This window comes from Crinia signifera, chromosome 5 (genome assembly GCF_055691185.1).
Source record: "Crinia signifera chromosome 5, ASM5569118v1, whole genome shotgun sequence".
NCBI classification, from domain to species: Eukaryota; Metazoa; Chordata; class Amphibia; order Anura; family Myobatrachidae; genus Crinia; species Crinia signifera.
This window is the reverse complement of record NC_139221.1, coordinates 53,866,126-53,886,273: the sequence shown is the minus strand read 5'-3', so window position 1 is coordinate 53,886,273 and position 20,148 is coordinate 53,866,126. Positions and strand designations below refer to the sequence as shown.

The window sequence follows — 20,148 nt, the reverse complement described above, 5'->3', positions numbered from 1 at the left end:
CTGCAACTTCAGTGCTGAATATAATGTATTCACCCTGTGTATACCGTAGATAGACAAACAGATGAATCATGAAATTAAGCCCACTTGCACATCCCGGCAAATAATGAATGTAATACGTTTGCTCTGGAAACCAACCCTTTTTTGTGGAAACATTTCACAGCCATTATCTAGAATCCAAACGATGAGATAATTTAGGATTTTTAAAAGCATAAATAAAAACATAATTAGGTACTTGTGTAGTTTCACGGCGGCAGCTCTACGCTACATTTTCAACGTATTCTAAGATACGTTGTCAGGGTAGCCGGCGCCGTGAAACTACACTTGGGAGCAGGGTGGTGTGTGTTTTGTTTTATACTTACCTTCCTCCGGGCGGCGATCCCGACCTTCCGAATCCCAGTCAATTTTCGTTTCTACCAACGAGAAAATAAAATAGAACCTCGTGAGCTCTTTCATACAGTGGATTTTTTTTGTGAACATTTGACTTATAACTGTTTATTGGCTCTTTTAACCTATATATTTTTTTTCAAACATCGTCATCTTGTTTGGTACATGATTATTGTAACGTAGATGGTGAAATTGCATTCCTTAAGAATATGCGCAGTATATATACTTTAAAGCCTAGAGCAGGGGTGGGCAATACGCAGTCCTACAGCTGTTGATGAACTACACATCCCAGCATGCCTTGCAACAATTTCAGGATGGCCAAATACCAAAACTAAGGCAAGGCATGCTGGTATGTGTAGTTCAGAAACAGCTGGAGGGCTGCTTATTGCCCACCCCTGGCCTAGAGGAATGTGCTGACAGGCATATAGCCTACACTGATCTGTGTCATAATTGTGAACATTTGCCTGGCCACCTGCAGTGTAGAAATTCAATAGACCTCTTGCAGAGTCGGGATTACAGGTTTCCTGAAATAGTTAGTGTTATTACTTGAGAGGGACCGAGCCTGCGATTAATATTGTGTGGGGTAAGCTAACAAATAGAAACTCTTTCAAGTCTTGAATCAATCGCCGTTATTTTAAATGAAAAGCGCCTAACATCTTTGTAAATTGTAAGTCTGTAGACAATAAAGTTTTTTTTTTTTTTTTAAGTAGTTAGGTTGTGCTGCGACTATAATGTTTTCAATTTGGCTGTCTACCTGCAGGCCCTGGATGGGTTCTTTTTCGTGGTGAACCGTGAAGGGAATGTGGTATTTGTCTCTGAAAATGTGACTCAGTATCTCCGATACAACCAAGAGGAGCTAATGAATACCAGTGTATATAATATATTACACGTAGGAGATCACAATGAGTTCATCAAAAACCTGCTGCCAAAGTCATTAGGTAACAAATGCCATAAGATCACAGTTTGCTAGAGTGCTTGGAATGCTATTCTGTGTGTAATATGTTCTATGTATGTACTTTGAACTCCCAATAAATGCTAATACCCTTTAGAACAGGGATGGGGAATCTTCGGCCCTTTAGCTGTTGTTGAACTACACATCCCAGCATGACCTGCAACAGTTGTAGCATGGCCACATAGCAAAACTGTGACAAGGCATGCTGGGATGTGTAGTTTCACCACAGCTGGTGGGCTGAAGGTTCCCCATCCCTGCTTTAGAAGGAAGTAACTCTTTTAATGTTTTAACAACTGGTGTGTGTGTGTGTAACAACTGAGTTTGTGTATCCTCTATTCTGTACTATACATTAATATTGACAAGTCAACTAGAATTACCCCATGATGCTTTGGAGCAGATGTATCAAGCCTGGTAAATTGGTGATAATGTAGTGATAAAGTGTAAGGTGATCACACACACCAGCCGATCGCGCTGTTTGAAAAATGACAGCAGTTGATTGGCTGGTGCGTCATCGCCTACATTAATACATCTCCCCCCCCCCCCCCTGTAACTTTAAAGCAAGATTTAGTAAAACTTCTAAAAAAAATTGGTTGTTGGACATACCAGCCAGACAGATTTTAGCTATTTGTGCTCTCTTGTATTCTAGCAGCTGATAGCCAGAATGTAATTGGTAGAAAATGATTGGGTTATAATGATTATATTTGTGTATTGCGACTGTATGGTGTAGACCCCTCTCAGCTCCTGATTTTAAAAGTAAAGTTATAAAGCCTGGAAATAAAACTTGACAGTATTTCTTTTTTTTCTCTACCTTTTACATTTATATTTCATTTTTCCTTCTCTCCGCAGTTAATGGGGGACCTAGACGTAATAGCCATACCTTTAATTGCCGTATGTTGATGAAGCCAGCCGTAGAGTGTGAGGAAGAGAATCACGACAGCCATGAATCACACCAGAAATATGAAACTATGCAGTGCTTTGCAGTATCCCAACCAAAGTCCATTAAAGAGGAAGGGGAAGGTACAGTCATTGCTGAATCTAGCAGATAAGGGAATAACTAACTTATTTCAGACATAAGTAGGTTAAATGCTCGCACGCTGCTTTCCAATACTCCACTACTCAATCTCCTTCCCTAGAATAATGTCATGGTGTTAAATTCAAATAGAATTTCTGATGTTAAACTATTACGCTGAGAACATAACGGTCTGAAAGATCATATTCTCGGAACCGCAGGTTTTATTCTGATTTATTGACCTGTTCTTTTGGATTTGGCAAAACCAAGGCACTTACCTGATTACACGAGTGAGCCGATGGGGAAGTCTTGGGGTGCACACCAGTTTGAGCTTGCAAACTTTATTACTTTAATTGTTTTTTTCTTTTTCGCTCTCAGATTTTCAGTCTTGCTTGATTTGTGTGGCCAGAAGAGTTCTGGTGAAAGAAAGGCCTCCGCTCCCCTCATCCGAGACTTTCTCAACTCGTCAGGACTTGCAAGGTAATAATCCATCACCGGCTCTTGCTGTCATTGCCTGCCTGTGTCCAAATGTGTAATTAAGAGAAAGTTATTTGCCTCAAGTGGAACTACAATGATTATATTGTGGAATTATGTTGATTTATTTTCATAGCAGCTGATGTACAGGGACACATGCTTTCCCTTTCATGTGGTTTCCAAATCTTAAGGCCCATACACACTGGGCGAATTTGAGCTGAAAGTCGCTCAAAACAATAGGTTTGAGCGGCTTTCAGCTCAAAGCCGCCCAGTGTGTATGTCCCGGCGGTGAGTGCTGCTTGGCACTCCCGCATCATCGCCGGGAAAGCCGCTCATCTGCTAGTTATACCAGCAGATAAGCAGCTTTGAGGATGACTGTGCTATGCAAAGCTGTCCTCCCCTCTCCGTCGGCGCCGGGCAGGCGTAAAGCCGCTCAATGTGTATGCACTGAGCGGCTTTACCCCCAGCGATGAACGCGATCATCGCTGTCCATACACGCTCTCGCCCAGTGTGTATGGACCTTTAATGAAATACTGTGTGTAAAGGCACTTAAGGCTGACTTAAGTCTCATTATAATACATTCTGATCATAAGGTGAATCCTAGTTTCTGATGGTATTGTCAGTCAAACCCCCCCCCAAAAAAAAAAAGTTTTTGACGGGCCATATTCAGAAAATGTGCTTGTGCCACCAAGTATTTCAGCTGGGCATTGTTGTAATCAACCTGTAATTCCAGGTAAAATAACTTCTCTGGACACAAGCACTATGAGGGCGCTAATGAGACCAGGCTGGGAGGATCTAGTGCGCCGGTGTATCCAGAGATTCCATGCGCAGCATGATGGCGAGTTATCACTCAGCAAAAGGCATCACCAAGAAGGTAACAGTCACCCTGGCACAAGTTTATTCTTCATTTCATGTATAACTGGTTGGCTACTTTTTCTTTCTAGATTAGTGTTTTTCAACCACTGTGCTGTGGCACACTATTGTTCATTGAGCAGTTCCCAGGTGGGCCACCAATGCTAGAGATGTCCACACTAGCTTAGCACCACCATTTCAACTGTTATCCACTGGGCTCTTGTTTTCATGTAATGCCAATGTGTTTTATTTTTGTTAACTGGGGGGGACCATTGTGAATGTTTGAGTTATGGTTGCCAATGTTTTTTTGTTTTTTTACTTATGGGGGGCCAATGTTATTTTTCCCTGTGGGGAGGTTTGATGGTGTGGCTTGGGAATTCTTATTTGGTGTGCTGCTAGTTGAAAATCATTGCTCTAGATCAGTGGTTCTCAACCTCTGTCCTCAAGAGCCCCCAACAGTGCCGTTTTTTTTTTTGTTTTTTTTTTTCCGATTCTCCACACAGAATCACAGGGGAAAAAATTAGCTCCACCTGTGAACTTTTAAAATGTATCAGTGAACGAGTTCACCTGTGCACCTGCCAAGTAGACCTGGAAAACGTGCACTGTTGGGGTTCCTTGAGGACCGAGGTTGAGAACCACTACTCTAGATCATTATTTCCCAACCTCGTTCCACAAGGTACAGTCCAGATTTTAAGGCTTTCCATTCTTGAGCACGTATGTCTACATCACAATAATGGAAGTACTCATTAAGTCACCTGCGGTTTTATGGATTGACTGGAAACCAGGATATCGATGTGCCTTGAGAACGGAGGTTGGGACCACTGCTCTAGGTGATATGGTGGAAGTTTAGTTTGCAGTATGCTTGGCTGTGTTCTAAGTAGGCAGTGCTGAAGAGACCTGTACAGAGATGGGATGTTTTAGTCTTCCCCGGCATTATTTTCTTATTTGATCCTTTGGAGTCAGTACGTCACTTCACATAATGGGGTGTATTCAATAGGGCTGGCGAGGGGGTTTGCCAAAAACAAGAGATCCTCTCTGTTTAACCCCCACGCCTGCTGCTCACCCTATTCTACATTTCGGGCGAACCCTTGCTGTCAGAGGACGGTGAGGATTCCCCAAACAGCGAGGCAGCCCGCTGCAATTAGCCGCGAGTCTCGCTGCATTAGCGCCCGCATACGCCGTTTCCCCCTCGCTCCAAAAACAGAGCAAGGGGAAATGGCATATACAGGGGGGTCAGTTGAATACTGACCCTGTCAGCTTTGGCTGCAAGCAGGCAGCCCTGCTCGCTGTCACAGCTCGCCCTCAGCATTGAATCCTGCCCGATGTGTTTATGTGAATCTTTAAGTGCTGTTTTGCCATTGTGATGTGGTGGCAAAAAATCCTATTTTCTTCCTTCCTTCCTTTTTTTATTCCCCCCTTTCTCTTTCTCTTTGCTTATCTTACTGCAGTTTGCTTACTTCTACAGTCTTCTGGCATTAGTTTCACTTCCTTAGCACTTTAAGGAATATTTAAAATGTTTCACAATGCCCCATTAAATGTAGATCTCTTTTGTCCATAAGCTCAGTAACGATGAGATCAAGGGTGGATGTTTGTTTTGCAAACCGATGGTAACATGATTGCTTGTTTGTCTCCTTTAAATTATTCTGCAGTTTGGGTAGAGATCGGTTATTCACTTTTACCTGTTTTCTGTTTAACGTACTGAGACACACTGGGGCAGATGTATAAAGCCTGGTAAAGAGATAAACTGGAGATAAATTGGAAGGAGATAATGCACCAGCCAATCATAATGTGTTTGAAATATGACAGTTGGGAGTTGATTGGCTGGTGTGTTATCTCCTTCCACTTTTTCTCCACTTTATATCCAGTTTATCTCTTCGCCAGGCTTAATACATCTGCCCCACTTTGTGAAAAGACAAAAGCTCTGGTCCTAGGGATACCAAAGACCACGTCATTTTGCAGACTTTGTACTTGGTTAATGCTGTGGCAGCCATTACTCTGATAGGAATTAATGGGTATGGCTCAAAGGGTTGACACTATGAAGGTCGAACTCTAAAGGTCAACTTCGCTTAAGTTGACACATGAAATAGGTCAACAGGGTTGGAAGGTTGACAATGGGAAGGTGTTAGCCCTGTTGACCAATGTATGTCGACTTTCATATACCGAATGAATAACCTGTAGAGAGAAAAAAATGGCGGTCCAATATGAGCATTATGTTCCGGTTCTACATCTCTAACGCATCTCTTCCTTCCTCAGTTCTCAGGCTAGGGCTTGCACTTAGTCCTATATACCGGTTTTCTTTGTCTGACGGCACGATTGTTGCAGCCCAATCAAAGAGCAAGCTCATCCGCTCACAGAATAATAATGAACCTCAGCTTGTAATATCCATACATATGCTCCAAAGGTAAGAACGCCATGTTTGCACCAAGTGGTAATGGAATCCTTCCCATCATTTCAGATCGCAAAGATTATTTTCTTCTTGTTATAATTTGTGACCTTTTCAGTAATGTAGTATTTGTACATATTTTAGCAATTGTGGTCACTAATATGTCACTCAGACCCATTTGGTAATGTTACCTATTGCCGGCAGCATATTTTGCTTAAAGTGCTGTCCCCCTTAGATGCATACACGGTTGTGTTGCCAGCAGCCTAAGGGGGATATTCAATCTCCGGCGAGCACCTCCCACCCGGCGGGGAGATGCCCGCCGGGCCCTATTCAATGCTGTCTTCCCCGACAGCATTGAGCAGGGTATCTCGGCAGAACGAGCCCGACATCACAAGCTGTCGGGCTCGTTCTGCCGAGAACAGCCGGGAAGTGACGAGCTGCCGGATGCAGCTCGACCTCTTCCCGGCCGCAACTCGCCGCCACTCCCCCTTTTCGCTCCCCGGCAGGCGGGACATTGAATCCCGCCTGCGTGTTCTCGGTCGAGCTGTCCGAGAACGGGACTGGGTCACGGCGGTCGAGCAAGCTCGACCGCCGTGACCCTGACATTGAATACCGCCCTAAAGCTGCGGTGACTGACTACTAGCTAATGCATAAAAGCAACAGCTCGTCTCCCCATGCATGTTGCACTTTCGACTGGCAAGGATTGGCATAGACTGGAAGGCTTCTCCAAAGTCGGAATGACTTTGATGGGTCCCCTATGCGACCTGCACAGGTAACACCATCTGTAATCTATGTAATCGATACTGTCACAAACAGATATCAGCTTAGATTACAGATATTTGCTAAATACTTGCAAGCGCTCAAACCCCCTTCAGAGATTGCTAATGATGTTATGACTCTTTCTTAAACAGAGCCTATAGTTTTGATTGATTTGGATATAGGTGATCTATACATATTATGGTTACAAGATGGGCTGGTGACCGATCCTGTCTTTGTTGGTAATACTTTTGCACCAAGGGCCTTATTCAGCATAGGACGCTTTTGCAAATGCCCATGCAGATTCCCGGTTATCGGGAACGTGTGCAGGCCTCATTTTGCACATGAGCAGAATGGGTCCTGAGTACCAGGTCGCAGGGCTGTGATAGCAGGTGCAGCAAGGGGGTGTCTGACACCTCCTTCTGCATTTCCGTTTTCAGTGGATGGTTTTGCATTCCATCTACTGTTAAACCAGGTCCCAATTTGGATAATTTCTTGTGATACGTTTCAGCTAATGGAAACAAACATATTTGTCAGCATATTATCTAGCCCTTTGCATGCTGCAAGCGATGTAGGTAATGGGTAATGTAAATGCACTTTGATTGTAATATGTTTTTTTTTCATCTTCCAGAGAACATAATCTGTGTGGAATGAATCAGGACTTGGCCGGACAAAACATGGGAAAGACGATAAACCCCATGGTTTCCAACAGCCCAGCTCATCAATCGATGTGCAGCGGTAACCCTAGTCAGGATATGACAGTTAGTAGCAATATGAATTATGCCATGAATGGCCCAAAGGAACAAATGGGCATGCAAGCTGGCAGATACGTTGGTTCGGGAGGGATGAACCATGTTTCCAGCATGCAAGCTGCCACTCCTCAGGGTAATAACTATGCACTAAAAATGAATAGCCCATCACAGGGAAGTCCTGGCATGGGCCAGGCTCAGCCTAACTCTATGCTATCCCCAAGGCACCGCGTAAGCCCGGGAGTGGCAGGAAGTCCTCGCGTTGCACCCAGTCAGTTTTCCCCTGCAGGAAGTTTGCATTCTCCAGTTTGTAGTAGCACAGGAAATAGCCATAGTTTTACCAACAGCTCTCTCAATGCACTTCAGGCTCTCAGCGAGGGCCACGGTGTCTCTCTTGCCCCACCCTTGTCATCACCTGACCTGAAAAGCAGTAACCTACAGAATTCTCCGGGTAACATGAACCCACCGCAGCTCCGAAAGATGGGCAGTGTGGACTCTAAGGAACAGTTTGGGCTTTACGGGGAGCAGACTGAGGCCACAGCCGGGCAATCAGAGACCACGTGCCGCTCATCTGACCAGAAGGATTGTAATGAAAGTATGGCTTCTGGTGGTGACAAAATGGATGGTCAGAACAGGTTACTGGATAACAAAGGCCAGACAAAACTATTGCAGTTGCTTACCACCAAATCTGATCAGATGGATCCTTCACTGCTGTCCAATACTTTGGGAGATACAAACAGCAAAGACTCGTTGGGACATTTTGCGGCCAATAGTATGTCTGCCTCAGCACACGGAACCTCACTGAAAGAGAAGCATAAAATTTTGCACAGACTTCTACAGGACAGCAGTTCGCCTGTTGACCTGGCCAAGCTCACAGCAGAGGCCACTGGGAAGGAACTGAACCAGGAGTCCAACAGCACAGGCTCTGGCTCCGATGTTACTATAAAGCAGGAACCGGTGAGCCCCAAGAAGAAAGAGAATGCACTACTTCGCTATTTGTTGGATAAGGATGATAGTAAAGATAATTTGGCAGATATAACGCCCAAGCAGGAACCCTTTGATAACAAGATGGAGCCTTCGATAAAAACTGAAAAACCGGAGCCAAACTTTGTACGTGGTGATCAGGTAAGATCAAACCGCTAACATAAAGCATGATGTATGTGGATGATGGATGCGTGTATGCTTGATTTCTCCCTCCATGGAGAAACCTCAATCCTCTGCTAGAGACACCCAACCAGCCTTGACCTTGTAATACAGATGTCAGAATTTCTACCACTGATTGCTGCAAAGATAATATTGGTGTGTAGGCATTGGTATAGTGGCTCGTTGCATTTCCTTGGACCAAGAACAGAAATTCTTATGTACGTTGAGTCGGTGGAGCCGACGTCTGCGGCACAGACTGCAATGGCCGTTCAGTGTATGAAAGTGCTTTTGATGGCAATATTTTTTTTTTTACCACCATTTTTGTGTATATGGGATGAAAGTCTTTATGTTGTTGTTTGTTATATTATGGCTGCATTACATATTTGTATTGCTTTGCATAGTACCGCCGTCGTAAGTAGAGCTCTACAGGGAGTACTGAATCATGGTGAATCCCATTGTTTAAATTCCCTAACATACAACCACACACACACACACACACACACACGAGGGTCCATGTTTGTCAGAAGCTAATTAAACTTCCAGTATGTTTTTGCATGATGGGTGGAAACGAGCACCTGGAGAAATCCCACCCAAATACAAAGAGAAAATACCAATCCCACACAAAGGCTCCCTGGTTAGAGTCACACGCCGGCTCCCTGTGCGATAGAAATTATAACCACTGGAATTTATTTTTGATGAGTCATGCTTGCCCTAAAGCTTTTTAACAGGAGTGGGGAACTGGAAATTCAGTCTTCAGACGTTCTCCCTTTGTGGGAAATACTGTACATACATCACTGTAATGGTAACCATAATTATCTACTGTCCCAGAAACTTTTGGGAGTGTCGCAGGACTATCGGCAGAGCAGGGAATAGGCCTGGATCCCGCCCACTTCACTGAGAAGTTATCATTGTGATGCCGCATTACCTTGCATTATGCTGTTAGGTAAAGGGCCATGATCATGTGAACAGTGTTGCCAATCCAGCTGCACTTACCATTTGGACCCACCTCCCTCTGGATAGGAACTATTTGCACTTCCCATGCATATAAAGCCTCTACCCATACTCGTAGATACTTCATCATGTTCATGCTGTCATCCATAATGTTCTATGTCCTTGTGCAATAGTAGTCAGGTCTTCTAAGATGGAATGCATTCAGAAAGATTATAGCTGACAGGTTACTGTACAGTCCAACTTCATGTATATAGTTAATAACTGCACAGTGGCCTTTTTTTTTTATTTTGAAAGAACTTTGAGTAATGTTCCGTTTGGTAGCCATTATATAATCTAACACCTGATCCCTCTGATCAGAGCGACACACATCAGGGACATGGTCTAGTGCAGTGATGGAGAACCTTGGCACTCCGGCTGCTGTTGACTTAACCATCCCAGCATGCCCTGCTACAGTTTTGCTATTTGGCCATGCTAAATATGTTGCAGGGCATGCTGGGATGCATGGTTCAACAACAGCTGGAGTGCCAAGCTTCTCCATAACTGATTTAGTGTGTACCCTTTAATCTGTCCGGTGCACTGTTAGTGTATATACTCCCTTTATTTTATGAGGCCTGGACAATTTCCAAGTTCCAGTTAACTTCCACATTTAAAAATTGTACGTTAAACAATTGTTGAACTTCTAAGTGAGGGCCTTGTTTGTGGCCCTTGGATTTTGTTGTTGATATATATTGGCACCTTAATTCTAACTGTCATTTTGTACACCCCCTGACTTAAGGTTTTGCAACATGTGTAAAATGTGCTCCTGCTCTGTAGCTTTTATAAGTGGAAAAACTGCTATAATCTTACATAGAGAACAAACATTATGTTGTGTATGACTGAAGTGCAGTGTGTTACTTCCTGTAACTGGTCGTATTGAGCGATTGTGTGCAGTATAGGGCTCAGCTGTTTTTGTAGTTGGTTAAAGAAATGCTCAGTTTTCCTGTATGGGCAATATTGGTCGTGTTTACTTTCTACCCTGACTTATGGAAACAGCATTTATGTATTGTTACTCATGACTGCCCTCGGGTGCCACCATACGGAAGATACAAAACGTGTGTAGTGACAGTGTTTCTATCTATGTATTTTTATATTACATTGTTAAATTTTCACTCTAACCTGCAAACCCATTTGTCCTTTGTGCAATGATACCGCCGCAGATGAAGCTGGTAAATGTTTCTGTGCAATTCTGCGGTCATTATTTGGAATCAGTTTTCCCATGTCGGACTGTTACACAGCGCAGTCCAGGATTTTACTTTGCCACTGTAAATGTACATTCTCTGATCTAACGCATGAAGACTACCAGTGTGTTGGGAAATGCAGAAAAAAATTTAATCAGTTATGTTTTATTTATTATTTATTTATTAACAGTTTCTTATATAGCGCAGCATATTCCGTTGCGCTTTACAATAGCAGACAGTGATACAACAAAACAGGGTATTTACAGACAGTCAAAATGTAGGAGGGCCCTGCTCGCAAGCTTACAATCTATAGGGAAATAGGCATTGATACATAAGGATAGATACTGTATTCTTTATTGCATCGATTCCATCAGAACGCAAGGTTCTATGACTGGTTCTGGAATTTGATAAGCTTGCCTGAAGAGATGAGTTTTTAGGGAACGCTTATAGGTTTGGAGACTGGAGGAGAGTCTTATTGTGCTTGGGAGGGCATTCCACAGAGTGGGTGCAGCCCGAAAAAAGTCCTGCAGTCGGGAATGGGAGCGAGTAATGAGTGTGGATGAGAGACGCAGATCTTGGGAGGAGCGTAGAGGTCGTGTTGGATGATATTTTGAGATAAGAGAAGATATGTATGTTGTTGGTGTAGTTTGGTTTATGGCTTTGTGTGTAAGTAAAATAATTTTGTATTATGTTGAAGTCATTGGGTGGCATTCAATTGTTAATGAACCCTTGATCACCCATCTAAAGTGACGGGAGATTGCGAGGGGTTTATTCCCCCCCCCCCCCCCCCCCCAAGTGACCAAACTAATGAACGTGCCGCAAAAAAATACTCACATGGTTGACTTGCGCATTTCAACTTGCCCTCCCCTGAGGGTAGCAAGCTGAAATGATTTAGCACACTTGTCGTCAGGTGCAGTTAAATAGAAGGTGGCTGCACAGAAGGGGGGAGGGGGCGTGACAATTGAATACCAGTCATTGTTTCCAAATAAATAAAGCTAATAAGCTGCTGCAATTAGAGAAGATCCTCACTGTAGAGAATATTTAGGGGAGTATTCAATCCCTGCTGCTATTTCCGACGGGGGAAATACCAGTGGGCTCCTATTCAGTGCTGTCTTTCCCATTAGCATTGAAGAGGCAGATTGACAGAATGTGCCCGACTTTAAATGCTGTCGGGCCCGATTTGCCCAGAACGGCCATGCATGGTCACGATCACGACCGGATCTCGACAATCCACGGCCGTTTACGTGGATACGCCCCCTTTTTGCCGATGGGCAGGTGGGACATTGAATCCCGCCTGGCGATTTGCGGTCGACCAAAACTAAAACGGGCCAGGGTCGCGGCTGCCGGGACGGATCGACAGTCATGACCTGGGATTGAATTACCCCCCCCCCCCCATGGGATTGAATTACCCCCCATAGAATTATTTTCTGTACAGAAAATAATTCTTACTGCATTTCCCCTTTATCCTGCTAGACGCAGTGGAATAGCCGGAGACAAAACAGCAGCTTAATCAGATTGTGTTGAGTTATAGGACAGTTTCTCTGCATCACTCTTTCAGTTCAAGAACATCCTTCCTCAAGGTTAATTCCAATTCCTTTCCCAAAGTAAAAGACCCCACAGTAACAGGCAGCAACTGCGGAAGGGTTTCTATGCTGCATCTATAATGAGACCACCCTGATGTCTGTCTATTGTGCCGTTTCTTCTGCCGCTCTCCTTGTATAAGAGTGATGTGTATACAGTGTCCTAGTCTCATTTTATTTGATCAGTGTGTCAGAAATGGCATTAGCTTTCACTATGGTGCGCATAATAGAAATGCCTCATTCCGTGCTCAATAATAAAAAATACTACTTTTTTATTTTTTCATAGTTGTCCATATAGGGCCTGGTTCAGAAATGATCGCTGATCTGTAAAGTTGCAGATGACTGCGGGTACTTAGCCGCCGCCCAGACAGACAGAAAACCCGCCCCATGTAAATTTGCAAAACTATTGTGAATCAATGTATCACTATTAATTATCCACTCGCAAATCCATACGCAATTCACAAACCATGGAATGATTGTTCAGTCTGTGCAAATTTCAGTGATCCTGACCGGCATTGACGTCGGAGCCCCCGCCTTAACCGCTTGGCAATGCCTGCATTTGTTTGGCCACTCCAGAAAACAGCAGTTGTCCACGCCCTAACGCCGGTTTCCAATCCATACGCTACTTCTGTCGGTATTCACCCTCACATTTGCACGCTATGATCCGTACGTTTGTGCACTCATGCGATAATCGCTCGATCTGGGAATTCGCTGATCAATGATCAACTCTGTCAGGCCCATGGCACCTAAAAATTCTCTGCTTTCCTAATAGTGTAGCCTGAGATTACACAGTCTGCAGAGACTAAGGAGTTGTCCTTACATATATAGGGCCGTATTCAAGGCGGCCGGCTGCTCACCCTAGTCAACGTTCCTGGGGAATCCTCGCTGTCAGGATGGCGAGGATTCCCCCAAATGGAGAGGTTTGCGGCTAATGCAGGAAGGCCGTGCGTTTAGCCATGAGCCTCGCTGTTTTGGCATCCGCACACACAGTTTCCACCTCGCTGCAAAAACCCAGCAAGGTGAAAATGGCGTGATCAGGGGGTCAGTTGAAAAATGACCCGCGAGCTGTGACAGCGAGCAGTCAGCACTGCTCGCTGTCACCGCTCACAAAAGAGCATTGAATACGGCCCATAATATTTACCCATCTACCCAGCTTGCCATGCAAAAGCGGTCATATGCATGGTTGTACCTGCAGGTCCACAATAACGGGGGGGGGGGGGGGGGGGGGGGGGGGGGGGCATTGTGCCTAAGCCTGTACTAAATGTATGCAGAACTATTTTGTCCATAAGTTGAGGAACAGATTTCTGTCTTTCATGTGTTCTTACCCCTGAATTGTTCAATCTTTCAGATGGCATGCATCAACAGTAATTAGGTTAAGTCAATAGGTAACCAATATTGGTCGACATGATCAAAATGTTGACAAAAGCAAGAGGTCGACATGAGTTTTTCACATTTTTTTTTCACCTAAGGTGGTTTTTCACACTTTAGTCAGAGAATGCGGCTTTTTGCAGCTATACACCCACAAGTACCGGCATTCTCAGTCAATAGATATTAGCAGATGTTGGCGTATACATATATAGTATGTTTCCAGCTCAAAGTAGCATCAACTAATATCTGTTAGTTACATATTAAGTGAATTGTTTTGGCATTGTGCATATTTTCGATCTGCTTACCAAGAAATGGTCTGTCATTTCTATACGGTCAATCTGAGGTGAGAAATGATCAAATGGTTCTTGTAATTTAGAGGGTGCCAGCTGTATATCCCCAGAGCCATTCTATGAGGGTGGGTCAATAAGTACCTGTAGTGTATGAAGACAGGTGGCGTTGCTGAGGAAAGTTGGTATTACTATCGTGTGCTACCATCTTTCAAACAACGCCATACCAAATTTCAGATTGATTCAGAAGTTAGTTTTTTTTTTTCCACCACGACAATGCACCAGCTCCATCATCCGGAATTGTTGTGACCGAATTGCGCTATGAATTGGTGGGTTTTTTTTTTTCCCGCGAGCCATCTTTTCAGGTTATGGAACAGAAAGAAGTCGCAGGGAGCTAAGTCGGGCGAGTACGTTGAAAAAAAAAATGAACTATGAAATCAATGTGAATTTTGATATGGAGTGGTATGAAAGATGGTATTACACGATAGTAATACCAACTTTCCTCAGCAACGCCACCTGTCTTCAAACACAGGTACTTATTGATCCACCCTCGTACATTTACAATAATAGAGCAGGGGCGGATTGGGAATTAAAACCAGCCCGGGAAATATCTTGAAGCAGCCCTAAGTGGGGGGGGGGGGGGGTGTTGCGCGCCGCAGGCGCGCCCGATTTTTTTGGGGGGCGTGGCCTATCAATATGGGGGTGTGGCCTATTTCAACGAGCTGCTGGCTATGTCCCCAGCCCCTCAGGCTACAGAATAGGCACATGCGTACAGCGTTTATTCTGCAGCCTGTGGGGCTGGGGAGATAGAGACAGGGGGGGGGGGGGGGGAGTGACAGGGGGTCTCCCAACACAGTAGAGTGGCAGGGAGGGAGGGGAGATGCAGAGTGGCTGAGAATGAAGGGAGTGAGGACTTACGCAGGGTGGCACAGGACGCAGAGTGTGAGGGGGGCATGGTGGCACGGGATGCAGGGAGGGGAGTCACAAAGTGGTGGAGGATGCAAGGAGGGGAGACAGTGATGCCCATTATACATATGTCACACACCATGATGCTCCATTATACATATGCCACACACTATGATGCACCATTATACATATGCCACACACCATAATGCTCCATTATACATATGCCGCACACTGTGATGCCCATTATACATCTGCCAAACACTGTGATGCTCATTATACATATGCCACACACCGTGATGCCCATTATACGTATGCCGCACACCGTGATGCCCATTATACATATGCCGCACACCATGAGGCCCATTATACATATGCCACACACCGTGATGCCCATTATACATATGCCGCACACCGTGATGCTCATTATACATATGCCTCACACCGTGATGCCAATTATACATATGCCACACACCGTGATGCCCATTATACATATGCCGCACACCATGAGGCCCATTATACATATGCCACACACCGTGATGCCCATTATACATATGCCGCACACCGTGATGCTCATTATACATATGCCTCACACCGTGATGCCAATTATACATATGCCACACACCGTGATGCCCATTATACATATGCCACACACCGTGATGCCCATTATACATATGCCGCACACCGTGAGGCCCATTATACATATGCCACCCACCATAATGCTCGATTATACATATGCCGCACACCGTGAGGCCCATTATACATATGCCGCACACCGTGATGCCCATTATACATATGCCGCACACCGTGATGCCCATTATACATATGCCGCACACCGTGATGCCCATTATACATATGCCGCACACCGTGATGCCCATTATACATATGTCACACACCATAATGCTCCATTATACATATGCCGCACACCGTGATGCCATTATACATATGCTACACACCGTGATGCCCATTATACATATGTCACACACCATAATGCTCCATTATACATATGCCGCACACCGTGATGCCATTATACATATGCTACACACCGTGATGCCCATTATACATATGCCTCACACCTTGATGCCCATTACACATATGCCGCACACCGTGATGCCCTCAGGGCGGCGGTGGGGTTGGTGCCGCTACAGGGGGGGGGGGTTTGTTGCTGTCGCCACAGCTGGTGGGGGCGGGGCGGCGGGGTTGAGGACACTACTCACCACCGCCTCCGTTGACATCCAGCGGCATTGCCCAAAATATATATATACACACACACACTTTATATATATATATATATATATATATATATACATATATACAAACACATATATATATATATATATATATATATATATATATTGTATATATACACACATATAATATATATGAGGCAGGCTGCATTATTTATTATTATTATTATTTGTGGCACTCACTTTACCCGCGTCTCCTGTGGCTGCCCTCAGAGTCAGCAGTCAGACTTTTTCTGCTGCTGGCCTGCTGCCCTGCTGCCCATGAAATCCGGCTCCCCAGCCCAGCGTGCAGTCCGACTCATGCACGCTGCTGCAGCTGGGGAGCATCACGGGCTAGGCAGCACTTCATCCAGACCGCGGGAGCAGCTGTGTGCGCTCGCGCATGCGCACCAGCCCTCCCGCGGCCATGTTAAGTTTGGGAGCATACGAGGCCGGCCGCGGCCATCTTTAATGAGGTAATAGTGCTGCGGCCGCGGACAGCACGGAGACAGCTGTTCGGCGGCCCGCGGCCCTGATAAGGAGGGTGGGCGGCCACTTCGGCTTTAAAATGTGCCGGCCCACCGGGAAACGGCCCGGTTTCCCGGTGGGCCAATCCGCCCCTGTAATAGAGTACTACTTACATATACACAGTCATGCGGCTGTGGACTGTGACTCCAGCTAGTCCATATTTGCTCTGGTTTTTCTAGTGCGCCATAACTATATGCTTTTTTTGTAACAACTCCCAGTCTACTAGTGTCGTTTTCCCCAAACAGGAAGTAATAATAATATCAATTTAAAAAAAAAAATCACAAAGTTTCTAAAGACTTAAACAGTTTGGAAGCTACAATAATTCTTGTATCAACTTATGAAGAAGGCACTTGTACTTCTAAAGTAATGAGTGGAGAAACCTAATTTTTATAGGAATACAAGTTCCCAGAATTTAGACCAGAGATGACATGTTATGCACCATTCAAATTGAGTTGCTTTGGAAAACTGACTTAATATTTGACATATTTGACATGTTTTGATTTTGTTTGTGGTTATGCTTTTGGTTGGATTGCCTGATCATGCTTATTTCACTGCTAAACCTGTGTGTTTTCGCCTGGTTGAAGCAACATTTTGTTGAACATGCAGCTGCATTCGGGGATTGTGCTTCGTCTGCCTGCCGACTTATTGGGGCTAATTGGATAGCCATGAGCACGCCTATTACCTGTGATCAGAGATCGATGAGTGAAAGGATATAAGCTTTTGTCTTTTTTTGTACTGGCATTTTGCTGTAAATGGATTAGTATATACCTGGCAACCTTTATTTCTGCCACATATTCTCGGTCTATTGAAACATCAGTGTTTATTTTTTAGCATTTTAAATTCTTATGTTGTGTTTTCTTTTTATCTATGAATGATGTTATTCTTAGATGTTTTGTATGATTAAGCTGTAACTCATCTCTCCATTTAATGGCAAAAATAATGTTTAGGTGATACGGGGGTAGCAATGCCATCTGGACTACTTGGCTGGCTGTGTGCGTGTTATACAGGATTCTGGGACATATGTTAGTTGTGGTGAGCACGGTAGTGCTTGTTTGTGTCGGATAACAATTAACCTGACAATGGCGTGCAATAAGGATGTGACCACATGTTATGCACAAGAATTCTAATGTCGATTCTTCATCATGCAAAGCAGGGAATGTTCTATACAATGCAATGTCCATACATAGGAATGACCAATGCCTTCTTTTCTGGTCAGTCGGTACATTTGCATTCAGTCAGAATATCGGAAGAAGTATTACTATGCTTTTTCAGTTGGTGGGTTATGTTTTATCTGTACATCGCTTTTACAAGGGAAATACTCCCCAGGCAATACTCTCTTATTGGACACAAGGGGCTGCCTGATGCAAGCTGGAGTGGGGGAGGGAACTGCAGAGGGTGTAGCTTTACATGTGGAGAGGTGTTTCCCATAGCAACCAGTCAGATTCCAGCTAGATTCTGATTGGTTGCTGAGGCCAACGCCTCCATTTGTCCTCTTAAGAAATGATACAAATTTTACTCTTATACAAGATGAGCACTTTGTCATCGTACTCATAGTGCCCACCACAGCAGTTCAGTTAACGCTGTGGCGCAAAAAAGAGCCACACACTGACTATATTCACCTTCTGCGTTTACTTAAGGATTTTTTTTTAAAGATATTGTGGTAGATTTATTAAGCTTGGTGGTGATACAGTGTCTGGTCTTTATCACCGGCCAATCAGCTCCTGCCTGTCATTTTTTTAACCAAGCCTGTAACTTCACAGTTAGGAGCTGATTGGCCGGTGATGAAGTACCAGCCACCTTATCACTTCACCAAGCTTAATAAATCTGCCCCATTGTTACTTGGAGATGTGTTTAAAATAGTAGATACATTAACTCCTTAATTGCATGATAGCATTTTACTCCTTTAACTGTAAACGTTGCAGTTATTTTGGTACTTGTGTACTATCACGGCGCCTATCGCATCGCAGACCATAAGTCATGCGATGGTATGCGATGCAACGAGATTTCCCCCGATGTCATACAATGTTAAAATTGTATATGGCATACAATGCGTTGCGATTTTACATTGTATAAGCACCATAATGGGGGCTTACAATGATAAATGCACCCCCACTGTGAACGTGAACCCGAAGAGTGGCGAGGGGCGGCGGTACGCGTCCTCCGACCTTTTCATACCCCCACTGTCCACGTCGGCATGGAGTTGATTTTATATAGTGTGGCGAGCCACCGAGCCCGAAGCGTGGCGAGCGGACGTGGAATACATGTAAAGTAATACCCGTCCCCGCGCGGGGCTCGCCACGCTTCGGGCTCAGTGGCTCGCTGCACTATATAAAATCAACTACACGCCGACGTGGATAATGGGGGTATGAAAAGGTCTGCGGACGCGTACCGCTGCGCTCGCCACACTTCGGGTTCACGTTCATACTGGGGGTGGCGTGGGGGTGCATTTAACATTGTAAGCCCCCATTAGGGTGCTTATACAATTTAAAATCGTATAGGGGGCTTATACAATTTTAAATCGCATCTCTGTGCATCGGGTGTATGGCATGCGATGCGATTAAAAGTCGCGCGACTTAATATCGGGGGCGCCGTGATAATACACAAGTACCGTTATTTTATATGCTTCCTGTGAGTAAGCGGTAATGATCTCTCTCTCTCTCTCTCTCTCTCTCTCTCTCTCTCTCTCTCTCTCTCTCTCTCTCTCTCTCTCTCTCTCTCTCTCTCTCTCTCTCTCTCTCTCTCTCTCTCTCTCTCTCTCTCTCTCCCCCCTTGGGTGAGATGTACCAAGCCTTGACAAGAGATAAAATGAACCATGATATACCACCGACCAATCCTCTCCTAGCTGTCATTTTCCAAGCCCAGTCGGTCACATGACAGTTAGAAGCTGATTGGCTACTACTTTATCAAGCTTAGTACATTTGACCCCTTGTATATGAGTGGTATGATGCCATCGGGCTAGTCGGCTGTTCCTCTGTGTTACTTGGAGTGTTGTGGGACTTACATGTCTGTATTCTCATTGTAAATCTGTGCTTGGACTGGGGAGCGCAGATTGCAGCTGGTTCTGCGCTATTAGGGCTTCTTGCTGTTTAGCAGGGTCAGTGTTTGTATTAGGACGAGGGAAGCGGACACACAGGCACATCGCTACTGTTAACACTCCCTTCGCTATCCGATGAAAGCCCCGTGCCTCCGATCATATGTCACAATTAGACTTATGAATGACATTTTCATACAGCGTGTTTAAATGGATCTTTTTATTCATGTTAGCTCCTCATTACACAGCTCTGAGTAGCTGCCTGTTTCCCCTCTCTGGATTATGTGATCCATTTGCTCATTAATTGTAATTTCTTTTGTTCTCTGTGTATCTTGTGGCTTGTTACCTGTCCCCA

At 44.7% G+C, this 20,148-nt stretch overlaps 1 protein-coding gene across 6 annotated transcripts in view; it reads left to right on the top strand.

The window, feature by feature from the left end:
* NCOA2 (nuclear receptor coactivator 2) overlaps positions 1-20,148 on the top strand; it is a 200,273-nt gene that overhangs the window by 152,278 nt on the left and 27,847 nt on the right. For all 6 annotated transcript variants that reach the window (XM_083187234.1, XM_083187235.1, XM_083187230.1 and 3 more), the window contains 6 exons: positions 1,145-1,322; positions 2,183-2,353; positions 2,724-2,825; positions 3,553-3,693; positions 5,925-6,072; positions 7,442-8,684. In XM_083187234.1, coding sequence (XP_083043360.1) covers positions 1,145-1,322; positions 2,183-2,353; positions 2,724-2,825; positions 3,553-3,693; positions 5,925-6,072; positions 7,442-8,684 — 1,983 coding nt within the window. The remainder of the gene's footprint in view (positions 1-1,144; positions 1,323-2,182; positions 2,354-2,723; positions 2,826-3,552; positions 3,694-5,924; positions 6,073-7,441; positions 8,685-20,148) is intronic.